The sequence below is a fragment of the Chelon labrosus genome, assembly GCF_963514085.1.
Source record: "Chelon labrosus genome assembly, chromosome: 1".
Taxonomy (NCBI): domain Eukaryota; kingdom Metazoa; phylum Chordata; class Actinopteri; order Mugiliformes; family Mugilidae; genus Chelon; species Chelon labrosus.
Genome location: NC_140337.1, coordinates 7,727,948 through 7,751,873, shown reverse-complemented (window position 1 = coordinate 7,751,873; position 23,926 = coordinate 7,727,948). Strand labels below are relative to the sequence as shown.

At 41.7% G+C, this 23,926-nt stretch overlaps 1 protein-coding gene across 1 annotated transcript in view; it reads left to right on the top strand.

Annotated features, from left to right (window-relative positions):
• LOC311486591 (low affinity immunoglobulin gamma Fc region receptor III-A-like) overlaps positions 1-22,304 on the top strand; it is a gene marked incomplete at its 5' end in the record, with an annotated part of 120,839 nt that extends 98,535 nt beyond the window's left edge. Inside the window, 2 exons of the mRNA XM_084542495.1 lie at positions 21,495-21,770; positions 21,897-22,304. Of these exons, the coding sequence (XP_084398621.1) occupies positions 21,495-21,770; positions 21,897-22,213 (593 nt within the window). The 3' untranslated portion in view covers positions 22,214-22,304. The remainder of the gene's footprint in view (positions 1-21,494; positions 21,771-21,896) is intronic.
• Positions 22,305-23,926: the final 1,622 nt, after the last annotated feature.

Below are 23,926 nucleotides of genomic sequence, written 5' to 3'. Positions count from 1 at the left end.
TATTTGTAGCTGTGACATTTTATTTGCTTGTATGTGTTTTTCTTCACTTTTGTCTCAAACAGAAAAAACAAGAATTAAACAAATACAACATTTGCAAAGTTTAATCCAGTATCCCAATGTCTCACACATGATGGATATAGTTACCTTATTTACCGTATTAATCTTTATTATTTCATATTTTTGTCTGTTATTATGTCCTGGTATCATCTAACTGTGTTATACATTTAGTTGTTTTGGTGTGTTTTTGAACTCTGATGAAGGACTACCTACCTCAGACTCTAACCATCCTCAGTGTCATTAACACTGTAAAATAACATGTGAACACACCTGACAAGCAAATAGTGGCTGAAGTGGCGTGCTGTGTATCGATAATTCTGTGATAACAACTAAGTTGGTACAATTTAAAGGAATCAGCCCACTTAACCATTTTACACAAACAGAAAATAACACGTCTTAGTACGTCAGTTAAACTGGAACCTCTTAATAACAATGACAGTGTTTTTGGTGTTGAGTAGGAGTATGAACAAGCTCACAGACACTTCCAACTCTGCTATCACTCTGTTTTAAATTGAACCACAAAGTTTATCTCACAGATAAATATGCACTGGTGCAGAACACAGGATCTTATCCAGTAGTTGCTCAGTTGCTCCCACCATGGCTACATCTGACCAATAAGTGGAGGCAACATTTTACATGATTTGTGGTGATACCAAACTAAGGAGAAACACTGATCAGATCAACTGATTTGGATGAGAGGAAACAAAGTATAGGTGTTAAAACGTCCTTAGAGCTTTAGTTTGGAGTAATACAGGATGCAGAAATCATTCCCTAAACTCATTTCCTCTTGTGGCAGGTTGAGTGCTGCTCCACCTCCACCCTCAATTAGTAACACCTGGGCCTGATTGCTCAGTGGTGCCACCTGCTTAACTGGTCACCTGCTCACACCGTTGTCTGGCGTTCACCTGACGAGGGTTCTGACATGCTCTGGTTGTGGGAAGTGATTTGCGACCTGTAAGCAGGGTTGGCCGTCCTGTTTGTGTGCAGCTTCTTGGGGAGTGTGGCATCTTCTCTCTGCCTTCACCGCGAGATAGTGACTAGTGGACGTATGTTGAGTTCTCTTCGCCTGCATAGCCTTACTCTTTTAACTTCTGCTAGATTTATTAGCCTTATGCTCCTTACCGCAGTGAACTTAGTTTTAAGTTGGATATTTGACAAACATTTGCTCCAGGTAAACCTCTTTGTCGCTATGCGTACAGTGCGACTCCGAGCAAGCCACTCCGACATTTCAAGTGCACCCTTACTGCAGACTATACAGTAAACACACGGAGATGGAAGACGGCTGCAGCGTGTAACAAACTTCCTGTTTTCAAAATAAAAATGTGGTATGTTTAAAGCATAGAGATGTGTGTTTTAACCTATTTAGAAGGTACTGGGTAAAACAAGAGGTGTATCTCATGCAGCCAGTGGAGCACTAAGATCCCATATTGATTTGGAGTCAATAGATCACATGACCTGGAAGCTATTGAGCTAAGATGCTAATATTTACATATAAATATTAAAAATGTATTTAGAGGTGTAAAAACAAGAGGTGTATCTCATCCACCATCTGACATGAGGACCGTGTGTTAAAGGAGTCCTAGAATTCAAAACCACATTTACGTTGTTCCTGTTGAATTTAGGCTCCGAGTGGTGTCTAAGGACCACACCAAAAACTTCACCGCCTTCTCCAGCCTGCTTTCGTATGCAAATTCAAAATTAGAAATGGCCGTGTTGAAATGGGCAAATCTGAACAGAGCTCCGATATTACGTAATAGGCGCCCAGCCCTTTTGGATACACCCTCTCTCATTTGCATGTTCCAGCCCACTGTAAGGGCGGAGGCGTTAGCTAGCTAGCCCCAGCGACAGCTAACCGCAGTTTCTGTCAAGAGGGATACGGTATGTCGGACTATGCGTGTAATGTTCCAGGATGTTTGGGGCAGGTCAAGACTCTACACAGACTTCCCCAAGAACTCAACTGTCAGCGGGAATGGTTGATGTTCATTTACAACCGCGTTCCACAGAGCTTCAACCCGAGGTTGGTAGTTTGTTCTGCCCACTTCACCCCGGAGTGTTTCTCCAACCTCGGACAGTATCAAGCCAGCTGGGTCGCCGGGATAGCTCAGTGGGTAGAGCTGGCGACCCATGTGCCGAGGCTGAGTCCTTGCTGCAGCAACCCAGGGTTCGAGTCCGACCTGTGGCTCTTAGCTGCGTGTTATCTCCTCTCTCTCTCTCTGCCCCCCTTTCCTGTCTATCTTCAGCTGTCTCTATAATAAAGGCAACAAAAAGCCCCCCAAAAATATATTTTAAAAAAAGTATCAAGCCGGCTTTGCACAGCGCCTGAAATTAAACCCAGGCTCAGTGCCAACGATTTTGACACCACAGCAGACATCCGTAAGTATCACGCTAGGATTTCGTGTGTTTTGTGTGTCGTTAATGACTAATGTATCAGCTATTAGCCATAGTAGCTATCTGTATATGATTTGGCTAGCTATCTCTACGGCTATCAGTTTGACGTCTTGCGTTTTTGTGACTAGATTGTATGACAAATGGCCAGTTATGGTTAAGGATATGTTTTTCCCTGTTTTTTCCCCGTTTGTGGACCATTTGTGGCAATGCAATCGATCACCTGTTGTCACCCAATCAGCTTTCAGGATATGTGGGCCAATCAGCCTTTGGGTAAACTGGCCAATCAGCACGCAGCTCATTTCATTATTCATGAACTTGCTGAGTGGGCGGGAAAAACAAACTGTTTCAATGCAGGGCTTATTTATGACCTTGTATTAGGCTCTCTAGCAGTGCTCCTGGCGTTTTCAGCCCCACACATTTACATATGCCATTATTTAGGCTCAAAGATCAATTCCTAATGGTCAAAAAATGTGTTCCAGGACTCCTTTAATAAAAATAGCCTACATCTGTATCTTAACCAGCCACTGGACTAATTTTATTTATTTATTTTTTTGTCATTCTTCTGTGCGTTTTTTGCTTGCTGTCTCCTCATGTAGCTAAAGCGCCGATATGTGCTATTAGTTTTCTTATTTATACATTTCATAAATTTTCTGATATTCTTTTTTTATTCAAGTGTCTACAATGTAAGTGAATGGGAGGAACATACACCTACATTGTACGTATAAAACATCATACAGTACATATGTAAAGCACATCAATACAGTACATATGTAAAGCACATCCATACAGTCTTTTGTTCATATAGTGTTATATGGACATTGTTGTTGCCAAGGTGTTCAGCACCATGGACAGTTATACGGATAAAATATTACTTAATGTCAAACTTCTTGTACTTTAAAAGGTTAATTCTGCTTAAATAATAACATAATACTTAATACTTAATATGAAACTCTTTGTAGATGTAAAGGCTTATTTTGCTGAAATAGTACATAATGTCATACTGCATGTACTTAATAATTCAGAAACGGCAGCAACAGCCACCAGCTCCTCGAAGCATTTTCTATTTACTCATTCATATTCTCGTATGGAAGCGTATTGCTACCATGCCAGAAAAACAAACTTGTCGACCTCACACTATAACATGATACTACCTTATCATTTATGACCTAAAAAAACAACTTATGATTAACTTTATCTAAGCAAAAACTTGTTTTCATTGTAGATGAGACACAAGAACAGGCAAAGAAAAGCCATGGAAAGGGAACGACATGGTAAGAAGGATGAAGAGGAGAAGAGTTACACTGGAGACACAGCTGCAGAAGAAGGTAACAGTTGAGTGGATGATGAAGGAGCACAGGATGAAGAGATTGACAACGGACATTGCAAACCAGGATGAAAAAAGTTCAAACATGACATGAATAAACTCAGATCTCCATGGGCAGACACATTATATCATGAGTTGTTGAAAGAGAACCCATGTTGCATAAATAAATACCAGCGTGTTAAAAAACGTCATAGCCACAAAAAGAAATGTCACTATTACAGTGAAAAAGCAAAATGCACTTTTGATGAGTGTGAAGCTGTCTACCTTTTCTCCAAGAGAAACAAGCCAAAATCAACAGATACAAAAATATGTTTTCAAGTGATTCGCGTTGGTGCGGTTACACACAGAAAAAAACAGAAGATTTCAACCTGCAAAGAGGAAAAATAGCAAAAGCTATAACCAAAGAAAAAATACACCGGTTGACGAAATAACAGCTGGCAGCATAACTCACAGCATGACCAAGGATGTTTTACAGAAAATATCCTCTGAGGTGAAAAAGAGTTCAAGGCTTCACAATGATGTAATGTTGGAACTAATGCTCACTCAAAAAGTAATCTGGGAGAGCAGCAGTCATGCATCATTTAAAGGTTATCTTCAGCACCTACAAATTGATCCATTTGCTTTGTACACAGAGGGTGGACTTAACATTCTGACTGAACACCTAAAAAACCATCACCTGTCACTCTCTACCTTGATGCTACAGGCAGTGTTGTCCAGAAAATACCAGATCAAAACAAGAAAGTTCTGTATTGTGCTCTAGTTTTGCCCGGCATGGGCAAGGACAGCCCTCCCCTACCTGTCACAGAACTTGTGTCAAACAGCCATTCAGCTCCTGCCATATCACACTGGCTTATGGAATGTAAAAGAAAAATATCAAACAAAACAAAAAAACAAATAGCACAGGTTGAGACAGATCAGAGCTGGGCTATGATTAACAGTGTACTTATTGCATTCAACAAAGAAAATGTTTCTGTTTACCTTGACAGACCATACGAAATCAGAATGGGACAAACCAAAGAAATTCATCTTCATCTTTGCTCTGCCCACATTTTGAAGGCTGTATTACAAGCACTGGTGAAGAAAACCACCAACAAAGCCATAAAGGAATATGCCTTATACACCTTAGCTTACCTTCTAAACTGCACTAGCATGAAGATGGCTGGGGAGGTTTTTTATCACATGTGTGTGCTTTTTGATTCAGAGGAGGACACACAAGTGGTGAACCAGAGCAGAGGATATCTTGATGTGTGTGTTTTGGAAAACAAGGGCCTTAAGGTGGAAGAAAGTGACCAAATGATGGAAGGTGAGAAGATCACCATGGACAAAACTGCAAACACCATGATTGGAAAGTCGCCTTTCACACGAGTTCTTCAACTCCAAAGGGACCAAGCAGAATGTGACGTCCTTTCTGATGATGCTGTTGGCACAAAAAAAAAACAGTACCACTGTTCTGGTGTTATCGATGTGCTACTTAAGAACTACATGGGGATCTTTCCTTTATGGAGTGGTTTGCTTCTTGGGGATCTCTCACGGCTCATGAAGACAGAAATTAAAATAAGTGATGAAAAGCCTAAAACAAGAGATACAAACTGCCACGTTGAGCTGTGGTTTAGTTTAGTGAAGCATTCCATCCTGCAAAGGAAGAGATACTTGTGACCAGCAGAGTTTGTATCCAAAATGTATGCCTCAATGCAGGGAAGATATATTGAGCACATCATGCAACAGAATCTTCCAGAGCATATTTTGGACAAACTCAATAGAAGTTCAAGCAAGTCAGATGATGACCCTACTGAACACTGGAACAAGTGAGATAGCTCTGCTGGACGGTCCAAGTCAAAATCAAAGTACTTCACTCCACCAAAAAAACTAACTAAACCCAAGAGCAAGATGAAGACAGTAACAGTCAAACAGGATCACAGAGACAAAGACGCACAGGTGTGGTTTGTATATGTATTGTTATATGTGAAAAGTAATTATTAATTATTATAGGGTCATACTAATAATCCTGTCAGACACAATAGGGCTTTGCACCGTCACTTTTTTAATTCTCATTTGCAGTTAACCCTACTATGGGAAAAAAGGACAGTGAGGTGGTTGTTGCAGTTATTCCCTCACAGATGAAGGAGCAGAACCTCCTTATCCACCACTCAGAGCTGTGCACATTAAGGCCACACCAGTGGTTGACAGGGGAGGTATGGATCAAGTGCTTTTGTGCACTTGCACTTGCACCCCATAGAAATATTTCTGTGGGGTACAAGTGCATTACAGTTCTCGGAAAGCAGAGCTCCAACACGAGGTGTGTGAGAAGTTGGTGGAGCAAGGTGTGCTGCCCAAGTCAGCCGCTGCGGCTGAGGCTGTTGGTGACGCACCGGTGACGGAGGCGAAAGCGGCGGAGGTTGCTGGCGTGCTCGCTTCTGGTGTGGAGCCTGAGCCTAGTTGTGATCCTCTGGTAATGTGTCCACAGAGGATCTTCGCTTAGCCCTTCAAATAAAGGAGATGGAGAATAGAAATAAACACCTTGAAGTGCAAGCGATGCATCTCCGTGTCAGGGCTCTAGAACTGGAAAGAGCAGCACCTGTAGTCTCCAGCCCGGTATCTTTTAACCGGAGTGTTTCTGCTCCTGTTTTTGACATTAGTAAGCACATTGTGCTAGTCCCTCCATTTCATGAGTCTGAGGTGGACTCCTATTTCGGCACTTTTGAGCGTATAGCTTTTGCATTAAAGTGGCCGAAGGAGTTCTGGTCACTTTTGTTGCAATGTAAGCTGGTGGGGAAGGCCCAGGAAGTCTGTGCCAGTTTATCCATTGAGGACAGTTTAGATTATAATGTTTTGAAAAGGACTGTGCTGCAGGCTTACGAGCTTGTCCCTGAAGCTTATAGGCAAAAATTTAGAAATAGTGATAAAACTGTCAACCAGACGTATGCTGAATTTGCGCACGACAAGAGTGTGTTATTTGATAAATGGTGCCAAGCATGTAATGTTAAAATGGTGGCTGAAATGAGAGAGCTCATTTTGTTGGAAGAATTTAAGAAGTGTTTGCCAGACAGAATCGTGGTATATTTAAATGAGCAGAAGGTGTCCTCGCTAACTGAGGCAGCCGTGCTGGTGGACGAGTTTATGTTGACTCTTAAAAGCGTGTTTTCTATGACGGCACCGCGTGCGTCAAATGGGATACCTGAGCGCAGAAACCAGTCGCCAAAGCTTGCGCGTAAAAACACATTACCAGCTGCGAGTGGGAGCCACGAGTGTCTTTATTGCCATGAGCCAGGTCATTTGATTGCCGCCTGTCCGATCCTCAGGAAAAAGGGACAATATAAGACTGTTAAAACTCCCACAGGTGTTGGTTTTATTTACACTGCGTCCCCGCCTGTAACACACAGTGAGCCTGTACCTGACCTGGAGGAAGACGTGGAGATTGACGACCTTTTTAAACCGTTTGTATCTCACGGGTTTGTTTCCTTGACGGGGGAGGAAGCAGATAAAGTACCGCTAACCATTCTCCGCGATACCGCCGCCATTCATTGTCATGCTGGCTACTGTCCTACCGCTCCCGAAAGAGACTTCATGCAGTGCTGATTTGGTAGTGTGGGGAATTATACTGAGTGAATTTAATACTTCCCTACATATGATTCATTTGCATTCACCCCTTGTGTCGGGACATGTGAAAGTCACCATGGTCTCGCGGTTTCCGATTAGTGGCATTTCCTTTATTTTAGGTAACGATTTGGTCGGAGGAAAGGTGTTTCCTCTGCCCGAAGTCGTTGGAGATCCCGTTTCTGCTGCGCCTGCCTGCTGCCCTGCCTCTGTCTCTTCTGACTTATGTGTGCCAAATGTGTGTAACCCTTGTTAAATCAAATGATTTATTTTGATAACGAAATTCATAGTTCAGGCGGTACAGTGGAGAGGTGGTTAGCACTGATGCCTCACATCAAGAAGGTCACTGGTTCGAATCCATGGCCGGCTGGGCCTTTCTGTGTGGAGTTTGCATGTTCTCCCTGTGTCTGCGTGGGTTCTCTCCGGGTACTCCGGCTTCCTCCCACCATCCAAAGACATGCTCACTAGGTTAATTGGTGATTCTAAATTGGCCGTAGGTGTGAATATGAGTGTGAATGGTTGTTTGTCTCTGTGTTAGCCCTGCGATGGACTGGGTGTCCAGGGTCCAGGGTGTACCCCTGCCTCTCGCCCAATGACAGCTGGGATAGGCTCCAGCAGACCCCTGTGACTCTTAACAGGAATAACCGGGTATAGAAACTGAATGAATGAATGAATGAATTCATAGTTCATAAAAGTTTATTATTGTTGAAGGGTGTAAAAATTCATAAATAGAGTTAAAATACAGAACAGTTTAAAAATGTTAATAAGTGATGTTAAAATAAGTTAAAATAAGTCATTTCATATAAAAACAAGAGTTAAATTCATTTATGTAGTGCTTGTGAGATACGAGTCATTGCATGATAGTTACGGTCACTTCATTATTACTTGTTTGATGAGTTGTCAATCAATAATGTCTTTAATAGTATTGGCATGTTTAGAGCTCCGGTGACTCCGACCAATCACAGGGCAGCCTGAGGTGAGAGGGCGGGAGATAGCGGAATGGTGTTGGTTTAGGTGAAGCAGAGGAGAAGAAGAGAAACACGAGTTACCGTGACCGAGTCAATGTTGGAGTGATTTACTGACCAAGGTTCTTGTTTTTATGGTGAACAGCCAGTTACCTGACGCAAAGAACTTTGTGAACAACAAAGAGGTAAATATGAGCATGTGAGTGTTTTAAAACTGTGACTAAGCGGAACAGTGTAAACCGAACTGCTAATGCTAATCGTGACTAGCCGTTAGCTTTCGTTTAGCGCTGTATGCGATTCACTTGTGTTCATGCTAAATCACTCTGAAACAACATATGGACTTGGTATTTAGCTTGTGTATCTAATTAGGAAAGAAAGACGGACATTTTGACGGCATGAAGCTCCTGTGAACTACGTAGGAACTGCGTCCATTCCTGCTGCGAGTGTGAGCTGTGGATGGTGTTGGTCGTGTGGATTGTGTATCGCTGCTGCGCCCTGTCGGTGACATTGTCATTCCCCCTTTTCACCACTAACTGTCAGGAGCCGTGAGTACCTACATGATTTTGCACGTACATTTTATTTTCTGCTTAGTCCAACACAGAGTGGGATGAGGGTCTCCCTCTCCTGTTGTTCGCTGTGCAGGAAACTCCTCAAGAATCTTTAGGTTTCAGTCCCTGTGATCTGGTCTTCGTCCATACAGTGTGTGGTCCCCTGAGGCTCCTTGAGGAAATGTGGTTGTCAGAGTCTCCAAAAATTGAGCATAATGTTTTAGATTATGTTAGTACCTTTCGTGAGCGTCTCCACCACGCCTGTCTTTTGACCCGTGAAAATCTGGCACAAAGCCAAACAAAAATGAAGCGTCGATATGACAAGAAGTCTGTCCTCTGTGTATTTCACCCAGGTGAAGAAGTTCTGGTGCTGCTTCCACTATCTGGATCCAGTTTACAGTCCCAGTTTTCCGGTCCACACACGGTGGAAAGAAAACTTAGCGACACAGATCTTGTGGTCCAAACCCCCGATCAAAAGAGAAAGTCCAGAGTTTGTCACATTAACATGCTAAAACGTTACTTTTCCAGAGAGAGTGTTTCCCCGCTGCCTCCGGTGCCTGTGATGTTCGTATCTGTTGCTCCTCTCCAGTAACATCTTTCTGACGACGGGTTGTCGGAGAAAAGTGGTTTGATGCCTGCCGCTCGTTTGCAAAACTCAGAGGTACTGAATGATTTGGAGGGTTTTTTGGCTCATCTGTCCGATTCGGCTCGTGCAGATATTATTGCTTTGATTGAAGATAACTTGTTTCTTTTCTCTGATCATCCCCGTCAAACCTCTGTCCTGTGCCATGACATTGACGTGGAGGGACACAAACCCATTAAGCAGCATGCATATGGAGTCAGTCCCACTAAACAGCCATGATGCAGCAAGAGGTGAACTATCTTGTTGAACATGGTTTAGCTGTTCTCAGTACGAGTGCGTGGACTTCTCCCTGTGTTTTGGTCCCGAAGCCTGACAACACTCCTCGCTTTTGTAACGATTACCTAAAAGTAAACTCTGTCACCAAACCTGACTCTTATCCACTTCCTAGGATGGAGGATTGCATTGATCGATTGCCACATTTGTGACAAAGCTGGACCTGTTAAAAGGTTACTGGCAAGTTCCTTTAACCTCACGGCCTCCAAAATACCTGCTTTTGTCACCCCCGACACTTTCCTCCAATACACATTTTGCCATTTGGATTGCGTAACGCTCCTGTCACGTTTCAGCGTCTATTTAGATGACGTGGTTGTCTACTCCTCCACCTGGTCTGACCATCTCCACACACTGTCCCTCGTTATCAGCCGTCTCCGTGAGGCCTCCCTCACCCTCCACAGCTACTGTAACCTATTTAGGTAAACAGGTAGGACAGGGACAGGTGCGCCCGTTAGCTGAAAAGGTGCAGGCGATTATTGATTTTCCCTCAGTTCAAGAAAGCGCTGCTCCGGTTCCTGGGGATGTGTGGTTATTATCGAGGTTTCTGTAGAAACTTTTCAGATGTGGTAGCTCCTCTCACTGGTCTAGTTAGCCCGTTGAAAAGTTTAGTTTGGTCCCCTGCTTGCCAGGCTGCTTTTGAATCTGCCAAGGCCTTACTGTGTTGTGCACCTGTCCTCACTGAGCCCAGCTTCACGAGGCCCTTCAAATTAGAGGTAGACGCTAGCGTGTGTGGTGCAGGTGCTGTACTCCTGCAGGAAGATGATCAGGCTATTGACCACCCTGTCTGTTATTTCTCTAAAAAGTTTAGTAAGCACCAGCTCAACTACAGCACCATAGAGAAGGAAGCTCTCACCCTCCTGCTTGCTTTGCAGCATTTTGAAGTTTATCTTGGGTCCAGTTCACAGCCTGTCCAAGTGTTCACTGACCATAATCCCTTTGTGTTTCTTGCCCATATGCGCAACTCCAACCAGCGGCTTATGTGTTGGTCTCTTCTTCTGCAGGATTTCAACCTTCATATTGTTAAAAAGAGCTCAGAAAACGTAATGGCTATTTATTTAATCTGTACATTTCTCAGTGTTTGCTGAAATATGAATACAAGACATCTGTGCAGTAGTGTCTGCTGGAGGGATATCAAGCTGAGAAACTTTCAACTTTAAACTCATTACTTATGTGTTAGTAGTTTGGCATATTGCAGCATTGTAGACCAAAAGCTTCCAGACAACTCAAACCCAGAATTTTAGAGCTGTTGGATTCATTTCTGTGTGAAGTGTCATTTTATCATCAACAGTCGTCTTCATTTGATGCAGTTTCAGTGTTTTAGAGCTGGATCAGGATGAGACACACTTTGTGCAGCGTGCTGGGGTTATTCTGTGAGTACATCCTTATTTTATGTATTAGTATGGAACGCTAACAAGGACAGAGGAGAAGCTTTTTGTAGAGTTTTTACTTCTACACTCTTCAATAGACTCAGTTTAGAGTAGATGACTCAAATGTTTTATACTGCTCAGTATTATATTCATACCTGCCTCTTACTAAATAACAGCTGTCATTGATCATTTCTTCTCTTTATTTTATATTTCTGTCATTTTGATAACATCTAATGAAAAGTCAGTCTCCTCTCTAAATGTTGCTGAAGAGACTCCTCAGGCAGAGACAAACGTGAGCAGATCATCCCATGTGTCAGAACAAACAACTATATCATCAAGGTATGCTTCACAATACGACAAACCACAAAGAACAACATTCATCAGTCACTGAAAAGTTGCTGCTGCATTATACTTGCCAGCATCCCTTTACCAAATCTGACTTTGTAACAAATGTGGCTGCTCCAACACGATCCATGCAATCCTCCATCCATGGAAGTGGATAACTCAGGTTTTGTCACACAGTCGACTTTTCTGAAATCTGTACAGAAACGATCTTCATCCAGTTCGTTCAGTCTTACCATTTCCTCAGAGACTCAGTTTACTGATCGGGAGTTTTTAAACTAATAGTAATTACTATTTTAATAGTGAAAAATAGTGATTACCTCAGCCTTTTATTCAGTATCAGATCAACACCAAGTCATTATTCAAGGTCAACCGGCAAGGTTCGTTGGACTCTAATCTTTCAGCACAATTCACCATAATATCCTGTATATTTGTGTTTGGTTTTCACTGCAATAAAAAAAACATGTTCTTCTAAATCACTGTTCAATCTTTATTTGTTTTATATAGACATTTTGTTCAGCACCCACTGTTTAACATATTCAACAGAACACTACACTGCTGTGAGGCAACTGTTGAGGCTGACAGTTTAGCACCAGCATAAAGCAGGAAATGCAAACGTATGTAAGCACAGTGAATGACGCCTCTTGTCTTCTTGTGAACACATTAGCTGTGGTTTAAATGTGATGATGCCTAATACTTGCTATCACACCTCTATGTGTGAAGAGGAACTATCAGTTTCTTTACAGGCCATCCTTACCAAGTGAACTGGACGGCACAACTGAGCAACACACGGTTTATTTCAGTGCTTTGTTTAATTGATTTCCCCTCTATGTATCTAATCTCTAAGTTTCTGTAGAAATAAAAGTTAAACACTGAGGAATGTCTACACTCTCTACTCAGTACCCCCATTTTATAGATGGGCCAGATGCAGATAAATGCAAAGGGAACAGAGTAAGACGTGAGTAGAAGGATTAAAAGGTTAGTTTGGAACGTTAATTTGGTCAATACTGATCCTTTCAGTAATTATCTGTGTGCATTGTAACTCTATATACATACTGTATGTAGGTATGTCTACACAACACACTGCATCAGTACAGACACTGTGGATGCAACGGCAGTAGAAATACTGCAACACATTATTTGTTCTGATTCTTCTTTCTGTGGTGCTGTTGTCACTTCTGGTGGCAGTTTTCTGGAAGTGTTTTTGGTATCCATCAATGTGTGTCTCTTGTGCTGCTTTTGCTGCATTCTTACTGTCCTTTCTACTTGTAGTGCTTTTGTTGTGTGCAGCACTGCCACCATGTGTCACAATGAACAGTCTATGGTCCCAGTCAGCAGCAACAAGCTCAGCTGAAGACTGGAAGACTTTTGTTAGAGCACATTGTTTTCTGACCTGTAGGTGTCTCCATGAGTAGAAAGAATGGAGTTACTAACTGTCCATTCTGCTCCAGGCTTATTTCTATCTACTGACAATCAATGACCTCATCATTTCTAACTGAGCCACCTTGAAAAGAGGAAATGCAGCCTGTGCTTCAAACTAAATGTCTGCCGTTCAGTAGATGACTTGTTGTATGATGTCAGCTTTCAGCTCACAGCAGAGAGGTACATTTATTGCTGCACAAAATATTTTTAATTAGAGTTTTACTACTTTACTTTCTGAAGCAGACGGTTTTCTAATGCATCATTCTTAAAGGCTTAATCATACGACTATGTGCATAGTGCAACAAAGTATTGATAACTGTTCTCTGTTGTAGAATATTTTTTGCATGAATTAGATAAAGCTGAAAGATCAATACTGTTTATCAGAAACAGGACAAGAAGCATCAGTGCTTTAAACCCACTGCAGAGGTCTGAGGTTTGTTGAAAAAAAGAAGGAAGCAGACAGAGACTATCTTGATATAGAACAGACACGTAGTGAGGGCTGGATGTGAGGATGATCTCATATTGATGTGAAGTGCAACTTTATTTTTGTCTCTCAGTTCTTTCTTCCTCTTCAGATGCTGCAGTTGTTGCTTCCTGGTATGAAGTTGAAATCTTTCTCTGAAGCAGAGTGACACGTTGTCAGAGCTGGATGTGAGGACGGGACACACTTTGCTCTGTGTGCTGGGGTTATTGTGTAAGTACATCACTTTCTCACTTTGAATTGTATACATGAAGGAAAATGTTTCAAAGGAGAAGAACAGAGTGTCAGAGGTTTGTCTCTCAGAAAGCTTGAACACCACAGACTTGTGGTTTCTATGTTGGTTGTTGAGTTGGTTTGCTTCAGTGTTAAATACACTACTGGACTTTAATAGTGATTATTTACACTAATATATTTGTTCAATGCATGTACAGAATATGTTACTGTGTGTTGTTATTCAAAACCTTATTTTGCTGATTGCTTTCTTTTCTACTTCCTCTTTATTAACTCAATGATCTGTCTGTATTAAAACTAGTGCAAAGAACATTTCATTTGTCTTCTTGGTGTTGAGGTTGAGGTGGATGTCGCTGCACCAGGCCACCAGTGCTTGGACCTCTTCTCTGTATGGTGTCTCGTCATTGTTGTTGATAATCCCCCCCCCCCCCCCCATGGTGTTGGAGCCATGGGTTGAGACACAGACAAAGGTGTACAGTGTGTACAAGACTGGACTCAGTACACAGCCCTGAGGAACACCAGTATTAAGGATGATAGGTTGATCCACAGACAGAGGGAGGTTCCAAGTTGCAGTTGGGGCTGATGGAGTTAAATCCAGAGCTGAAGTCAACAAGCAGCATCCTGATGTATGTTTGGAGGCTTTCACTATGGCTGAGAGCAGTGTGGAGGGTGATGGAGATGGCAACGTCTGTGGATCTGTTGGACCTGTAGGCAAACTGGTGTTGGTCAAAGCCAGGTGGGATGTGGGCCTTGACATGCTGTAACACCAGTCTCTCCATGCATTTCATGATCACTGGTGTCAGGACCACAGGCTGGTACTCATTCAACCCTGTAATGGCAGAGGATTTGGGCACAGGAATTATGGTGGCAGTTTTCAGGCTGAACGGTTAAAGATGTTAGTGAATACTGCAGCAAGCTGATGGGCTCATGAGTTCAGCACCTTCCCTGGTACTCCATCCGGTCCTGGTACTTTGCTGATGTTGATGCCACGCAGGACCAGCAGTACATGATGTTGTTGGATGGTGGGGGGCTGGTCATGCTCTGATGGTGTCAGCTGTGTGTCCTCTGTCTGTCTGCCGTCCTCTTCAAAGCAGGAGAAAAAGGCGTTGAGCTGGTCTGGGAGAGAAGTGTTGGTAGAGAGGGGGTGTTGTAGCACTGTTTGTAGTCCGTAATGTGCTGGATGCCTTTCCACATGGAGCTGGGGTTGTTTTCCTTGAAATTGGCCTCTATCTGCTTTCTGTACCTTGTTTTAGCAGCCTTGGTGCCTCTGTTCAGGTCTGCTCTAGCCTTCCTGATGGCCTCCCTGTCTCTTGACCTCAGTGCTGCATCCCTGGCCTGGAGTAGTGCTCTGATGTTGGTGTTGCCTCCTCAGTCCAGCACTCCACTGGCTTGTACTGTGGCTTAGACCTGCAAATGAGGGGCTTGTAAGCTGGTGTCAGGAACAGGGAAAGATGATTAAAGTCTCCAGCCACGATGAAGAAGCCCTCTAGGTGTTTGTTCTGCTGATGCTGTCATGCAGCCTGCTCATAGCTACATTAGCATTAGTGGATATACACAGCAGCTGTGGACTCTTGAGTGATTTCCCTGGGCAGATAAAAAGGTCTGCATTTTAACAGTAAAAATTACAGGTCTGGACAGCAGTGTCTCTCAATAACAGCAGTGTCCGTGCACCAACTGTTGTTAATATAGATGCACAAGCCCCCTCCTCTCGTCTTACCAGAGTCTGAAATGTAATAATTGTACGGCCTGCTAGCTCCACAGCCAGGTCCGGGATGTTCTCATGCAGCCAGGTCTCTGTTATTACCATGATGCAGCCGTCTATTCGATTGTTAACGTAGTTTAATCTCGTCCATCTTGTTAACCAGGGAGCGGACGTTGGCAAGAAAAACACTTCGAACCGCTGGTTTATGTGGAGTCGTGGTTAGCCTAGCTCTGATGCTGGCTCATTTGCCCCGCTTCTGGTGCTTTTCACAACGCGCTGTCGCCTCCTCTCTGTCCGGCGTATCCTCTCCAGGAACGGTCCAGTGTATTTTCAGGCTGATAAGTTTGGTCTGGTGTAAGTCCTTCTCAATGTGTAGCTGCTAACTATAGAGGAGCACCGGGTCGCTGCGTCTATACGCGCCACCATCTTGAATTCATGTAGCTACATGTTATATTCACTAGCAAAGACCCCAAACAAACAGTGCTGACTGAGTTAACCTGGTATAAGTTAGCTGACGGATATTAAAGGAAGAGTGGTTGAGTCGTGGCCCTGCTCCTAAAAGTTAACTAGGCTCTGCTGATTCCATAGCTGAAGAGATCCAAACTTCCACTGGTATTAATGTAAGCACATAAACTGTGCAGCGGTAGCGTCATGCAAGCCTCACATCACCAAGTCCAATGCCAAGCGTCAGATGGAGTGGTGTAAAGCACACTGACACTAGACTGTGGAGCAGTGGAAACGTGTTCTGTGGAGGGATGAATCTTCTCCACAGCTTCTCTGTGTGGCAGTCAGATGGAGGAGTCTAGGCATGGAAAATGTTACCTGCCTGACTGCATTGTGCCAACTGTGAAGTTTGGTGGAGGAGGGATAATGATATGGGGCTGTTTGTTAGGGTTTGGGCTAGACCCCTATCTCCAGTGAAGGGCAATCTTAATGTTTCAGCATACCAAGACATTTTGGACAATTGCCACATATATTTTCAACTATGTGGCAACAGTTTGGGGAAGGCCCTTTTCTATTCCAACATGAGTGTGCCCCAGTGTACAAAGCAAGGACTATAAAGACATGGTTCCATGTGGAAGAACTTGACTGGCCCAGACAGAGCTCTGGCCTCAACCCCACAGAGCACCTTTGTGATGAACTGGAACAGAGATTGTGAGCTAGGCCTTCTCACTGCATTCTTCCTGTCCTTTCTACTTGTAGTGCTTTTGTTGTGTGCAGCACTGCCACCATGTGTCACAATGAACAGTCTATGGTCACAGTCAGCAGCAACAAGCTCAGCTGAAGACTGGAAGACTTTTGTTAGAGCCCATTGTTTTCTGACCTGTAGGTGTCTCCATGAGTAGAAAGAATGGAGTTACTAACTGTCCATTCTGCTCCAGGCTTATTTCTATCTACTGACAATCAATGACCTCATCATTTCTAACTGAGCCACCTTGAAAAGAGGAAATGCAGCCTGTGCTTCAAACTAAATGTCTGCCGTTCAGTAGATGACTAGTTGACTATCAGCTTTCAGCTCACAGCAGAGAGGAATGAGGAATGCAGACAAAGAGCACAGTCATCATTTAATATGCCTTTAAACTAGAATAACAGGGTTCAGTAACATTTATTTCTTAACATTCATTAATTCAGTTTGTCAAGCAGACAACATGACAGCATCACTAAATCTCTTGGAGAGATATTTCTTCATTCAAAGTCTCTAAAGGCCTCAGATTTAAAGATCCTCCTCACATATCTCTAAACACATTCAAAGTGCTCCCCCATGGTTCACATGTTCTTTGTTCTCACTGATATTATTTATACAGAGCAGCACTTCCTAACTGATGTGTGAAAGTGACGTGTGCTCAGATCAACCACTGTGATAGAGTTGTGTTGAAACTATTGTTCTCAGGAGCCAACACATGGCCAGGAAGGCCAACAATTCATCCAAGACGTTTTAGAAAACTACTCTGTCTACTGTTTTTGTTTGCATGCATACACATATTGTATCTGCACACACCTCCCTTTAGATAATCAGCAGTATGGGTGCAGGTGGAGTGGGTGTAACGTTAAATACACAACAGGGAATAGGATTTGATGCAATGAGTGCAAAAACATTTTGTAACAATATTCAAACTACATATTCTCTGTTCCATCATGATTTATCAGTTTCTACATCTGTTTTATTTCATTGTCTTTTTTGCATCAAGAGGTAAGTTTGCAGTAGCTGGACAGGAAGTGAGACATTTCTCAGTTCTATCTTTGTCTTCTTATGCTGCAGATGAGTTGTTGCCTCAAATGCAAACGGTAAATGTTTCTCTGAAGCAGGAGAAATTAGATTTAATCAGTGAAAACAGTGATTCTGGAAACATTTGGCAAGATTTGCATGAAAACAAGAAGAGAAGAAGTCTCCCAGGTTGTTTCTGGTGTAAATGGTGTCATTGTTTCTGGTGTACTTTCTCATAGAGGGGTTCATCAGTTTAATCAGTCTAGCTTCTGCAGGTTCTTCTGCACTTCTCATCTTAATGATAACCACATTTGATTACAGGTTCAGCTACTTGTAATGCATCAGAGCTGGGAGAGGGGGAAGGACTTCATCATCATGTTCACTCCTTTTTCTCAACACTATTTCTATTTTTATCACTTCCTGTGAATGAAGTCATGGCCACATTTGACTCCAGAGTTTCAGTAGAAGGAGAAGACATGTAGAGAGTGTTCAGTTTGACAGACTTTACACTGGTGAAGCTCAGCTTTGGGATTTAAGATGAAGAATAATCATATTTTCAGATTGTAGTTTAAAACCTGCATGGATTCCCTCCAGCTGCTGTGCTGAACTTAGTGAGTATGACACCTCTTGTTATCAGTAGGTCCTCTATTCATTCTACATGGGAAAGTATTTATTGTATCTTTCAAACATGTGATTGTAATGACTTTATGCAGCAGCCTTTACAGTAGCATCAAGAATCACTGTCTCTTTGTAAGACAGCAGTAGTCTACAGGATGATCATATCTGTGGCAGGAAGAAAATTCAAATCTATTTCTCTGTAGCTTATTGTATGTGACCTCTCTAACACTTCCACCACTTTCTGTGAGTAATCAAGTACTCCGTGCATGTCAGCAGCAGTTGAACTTGTCTGAATGGTCAAGACAAAGATATAAATGTAGAAAGATGGATACATAGATGAACCTTCATGTGACTTCCATCCTGTATACTGTGTGTATAAATTGACATTTCTAGTTTTTTACTTGGTGTTTCTTTCATGTGGATGTTCTGGTGTCAGAAACCTCTTGGCTGTTCTTGACCTCTTGATGTTTCTATGCTCAAGTTGTTTTGTTCATGTCTTGTTGTCTGTTGCTATCATGTTTAAGTTTATTTAAAGCGATGCACAGACCTTTGTGTGAGATGCAGTCTGATATAGTTATATATTTCTGCAGTGCCATGAGAGGGTTGGCTGTGGTCAGACTATGGTTAGTTTTAACTTTGTGCAAAAGGAAGGAAGCTGAGACAGAACAATCTGAACGTTATTTATATTTTTTTGTTTGTTTTCTGCAGTTTCATCAGATGAAGTCTTGATGTGAGGATGGGACACACTTTGCTCTGTGAGCTGGGCTTATTCTGTGAGTATGTTACTGACCCCCCCCCCCCCATGACGTCACAGGTGATGGTCTGATCCATTTCCTGGTCCACTGCAGTGTGTGGGAGGGTCTGCAGCCATAAACATATCTTCCTCTATTGAATGTTGTGAGGGTGGATGCATGTCTCTATATTTTATTTCAAATGTGGAGCTATAGATACTGCCATCACACTGGCTCAGATTCCTCAGAGAGTTTTCCTCTCATATCTCAGGAACACTTGGTTATGTTTGTAGTAGTGATCCTTTAATGCATCCTTCATGCTCATGTTACACATTAAATATTTCTTATTAAATATTAGTTTGTTTTAGTCTCTTAATGTCTGACATTTCCTCCTTTATTGTAGTGCTCTATACACTCCTCTACAAAGGACATGCTCAAGGTGATTAAACAGTTTGAACTTTCTTGTCTTTGTTTTTAATTATTCTCTAAAAACTAATATCAACCTACTGCATCATGTTTCTTTTTACTGTATGTACTGACACAGATTGTGTCTACCATATTTCCTAAAAGTGTTTTTCATTCCTAACTGTATGTTCATGTTGCTTCTAGATGCTGTGCTGACTACTGACCCCTACTGGTCACCTTTGTTCACTGGAGAGTCTGTTACCTTCATATGTGACATGAAGGAAGGAGGAGACACTGACTGGGATTATAAAATCAACAAGGATGGACGAGAATTTATTCCCTGCAACACACATCAACGATACACATTAAAACCTCTGTCTACAGATCACAGTGGTGGATATCAGTGCTGTGGTCTCCACAAGAGATCAAATCAGACAAAGTGTAGTAATACTGTCACTTTAACTGTATCTGGTAAGACCTGGATATTTGATCAACAACACTAATTAATGATTCCTGTTGAAATATGTATATTAATTATGTAATAATTTGAACATTTAATTACTTCTACACTCTAAACATTTATTAGAATACTGTAAAACTTGAACCTTTGACCAGGACCTGAGCTACTTTTCTCAGTTCCTGATACTGTTATCTAGAATGACCACACGTATGATCTTTGATATAAAATAAAAGGTATTGTTGATAAACATGTGAAAAATAAACTGAGATGTGACTGAACTTGACTTGAGGGATTCTGAGGGTGGCGAGCAGTTACATATTTTAGAGTTCAAAAAAGTTTTAAAATATTAAACAAATCCCATAAATATTACATTTAATGTATTTTTTTCACAACATCAGATGGACGACCCAGGGTCACACTGACAGCAGGACCAACAACCATACCAGTAGGAGACAGAGTGACACTGACCTGCTCTGAGGAGACCTCTGCTGGATGGAAATATGAGTGGTTCAGACGTACCACAGACACCTCTGAAGTTCAAGTCAGAACAAATGATGGAGAAAACAGAGTTATCAGTGTATCACAAGGAGGAATCTACCGGTGCAGAGGAGGAAGAGGAGAACTAGTTTACTACACTGATCAAAGTGATTCAGTCACCATTGAGATAACCTGTGAGTTCAGTTATTTAGTTTGAAGTATTCATGATTATCATTAGAATTAGTGATGAACCTACAATGTTCAGTTTTCTCTGTTGATTTCATGTTTCTGTTTGTGTCCCAACTGTTCATATCTGGTGGAAACAGTTTCCAACAAGGCTGTTTTAACACGACAACCCAACTGGCCTCAGATATTCAGAGGTGAGGAGATCACTCTGACATGTGAGGTCCAGGGAGGTGAAGACACTGAGTGGAAGTATGAATGGAGAACACCTAGGTCATCTATACACTGGACATACAATAAATACTGGACTTTCACTGCTTCTGAGTCCAGCAGTGGAGACTACATGTGTAAGAGTAGACACAGAGATGACTCATATTCTTCAACAGAGTGGAGTAAAGCCATCACATTGTCAGTATCTGGTAAGTCATGTTTGTTGTGCATATTGATTTCCTTATGGGTAAAAATATTGTCACACTCAAAGTGTCAAAAGTGTGTCATGTCTTCAGTCTAACCATGAGTTGCACCTGATCGTCAGTAGCTGATAAATAGTTTGTCCTGAAGGCAGCCAGTCTGTAGAATGAATGGTCAGTCAGCATAGGGATGACAACAACATCACTTCAGTTAAAATAAATGTAGGAATTATTACAATTACAGTTTTATTACACAAAACACACATTTAACTGTTAAACAGTGTTGGCTCTGTGATGACCAGATATCAGAGAATGAGTTGTGTAAAGATTAGACACAAGCTCTAGGGAAGGTCTAAAATCTATCCAGTATTTTGATGCAACAAATGTCCATTCACAGTATGATAGTAGAGGTAGTAAGACAGATGAAGGACCTGAGAAAACAAAAATACATTAAAAGTAGAGATTATTTTATATTTTTCTGTTCTATTCTACAAGTTCATTAAACAAATGGTAACAGGAGAATAACATTACATTCTGTGTTCAAAGTACATTAACTGGTGGGGTCACATAAACCAATGAATGGAGACTTTGAATTTACATACTTTGCTATGATTAATTGTCATTTACACAAGTTGGAGACAGTGACAATTTATCCTAAACTCAACAGCAACTAAACCAAAGGCCCAACTGAGAGCTGACACCAGAGACATTCCAGTAGGAGGCAGTGTGACCCTGACCTGCTCAGTGAAGCCATCATCTGGATGGAAATACTACTGGTACAGAGATGAGAAGTCCTCTGAACCTCTGACCACACAACATGCTGGTTTCTATTCAAATGGACAAACCAGAGTCTCACAGGAAGGACTCTACTGGTGCAGAGGAGGAAGAGGAGACCCAGTTTACTACACAGAGTACAGTGATTCAATCAGGATCAGTAGAAATGGTGAGTTGGTGGTTGAGTTGGAGAGTTTTAGATTAATAATAAATGTGGAAACACCCAGTGTGGATTTATGAAAGTAGGTTGATGTTGATTTTTGTGTCTTTATTTATGATTCTTGAACATGGACAGTTCCAAACAAGGTGACTGTGACTCTCCAACCCAACTGGCCTCAGATCTACAGTGGAGAGGAGATTACTCTCAGATGTGAGATCCATGGAGGAGACACTGAGTGGGAGTATGAATGGAGATCTACCAGTTCATACAAACCTCCAAATCTAAAGGAATTCAGGATTAAATCTGATTCTTCACTCCACACTGGAGACTACAAGTGTAAAGGCAGAATGAAAAGTGAACAACAGTCTTCAACAGAGTGGAGTGATTCCTTCAGACTGACTGTAGTCATCAGTAAGTCACATCATATTTCACCTCTCATGACTGTTATTTAACTGTGTAACTTAACATTTGTGTCATATATTCAGATAGCGGACAACCATATTTAGATAAATAATGCTTCACAAGACTCACATGTTGACTGTAATCTACCATCTCAAAATGTCTTTCAACAGGTCAACCTGTCCTCTCTGTGTCTCCATCATGGCTGAGTCCTGGAGCCTCAGTAAATCTGAGCTGTGAGCTTGAACATCCATCTGCAGGATGGAGGTTTTACTGGTATAAAGCTGTTCCTGATCTATCACACAAGTATCCATCTTACAACTATGAGCTGCTTCCTGGTAGCATCAATGGAACTGAACAAGATTCCTACATCATTGATGGACAGACACACACAGCAGGATATGTGTGTAGAGCTGGAAGAGGAGACCCAATGTTTTACACTGATTCCAGTCAACCTCAGTTTGTCTGGTCTGGAGGTCAGTTTGTTTCCATCTGTTCTCTCAATAAGTAGATTATATGTCACCTTTCATTTTTTCTCTGTGACCTACATGCAGTATCTTGAAAACTAAAACACATGCTTACAATTCATTGACTGTTCACATTTATGTTCTCCTAATGCAGCAGGATCTTTCTTTTTTGCTACCATCAAACTAATTATCTTATTACCATTACATTTTCTTTTCAACAAATTGGATAATATGAAAAAAGACAGTTATAAGACTTTTACAAACCTACAAACACAAAACCTTACATGACAGGGACAAAATAAATTGGTACAGGACGTCTCTAAAACATAGGAGGTTATATGTGGCGTCTCAGGGTGTACTGTGTTGTGTGGGTATATGTTGAGTCTGGAAGAAAGTATATGTATGCACAGGAGGAAAAAGGAGAAGAAAATAAAGAAATAAATGAAAGAGGAAAAAAGAAAGTCCACTAATACTAATAATATAATCTGAATATTCTGGTATCAGTAGGTAAGGAATGGCATGTGTTTGAATGTTTCCTCTTCATCTTTGGATACTTCATCAGCTCATGTTACTGCTCTTACTTATCAGATTGTCAGAGTACAGATGTCAGGTAAAAGTATGCAGTTTCTAATTTTACAGACTGCTGCTTGTTGCATATCAATTCAAATATACTTCAATGGTATTATTCATAGTTTGACCAAAACACTGCACCTTGTCATGCTTGCACTAAGTTTCAGCAATTAAAGAATGAAAGCAAATAAATATTTGCATTGTGGCCTTTTCAGATTAATATCACTCTTCTTGCTTTGACTCTTTTTCAGATTTCCATTCAGCAGCGTCTCTCTCAGTGAATCCTGACAGAGCGCAGCACTTCACCTCTGACTCTGTCTCTCTGAGCTGTGAGGGAAACTCTACTGAGTGGAGAGTGGGGAGCTTCCCTGAGGACCGCTACCTGTCCTGTTCTGACTGGAAGAGAAAGACAGAATTCCCATGTGAATTATCCAGATACCAGTCTAATAATACAGTGTACTGGTGTGAGTCTGGATCAGGAGAGTTCAGCAACGCAGTCAACATCACTGGACATGGTATGTTAGAATAGTTCTTTTCTTTTCTTTGTAAATGATTAAAACATCACATCATGATGACCCAGTTATGTGACATGTTACGTAATTGTGACAAAACAGACAACAGTTATTCATAGTCTGTCCTGTTTTAATGCAATCAGAGTAAACTAAGCATCATGCTACTTTTAGTTGGAGGCTTTACTTTACTCCCATCATCTGCTTACAAAACTATTTC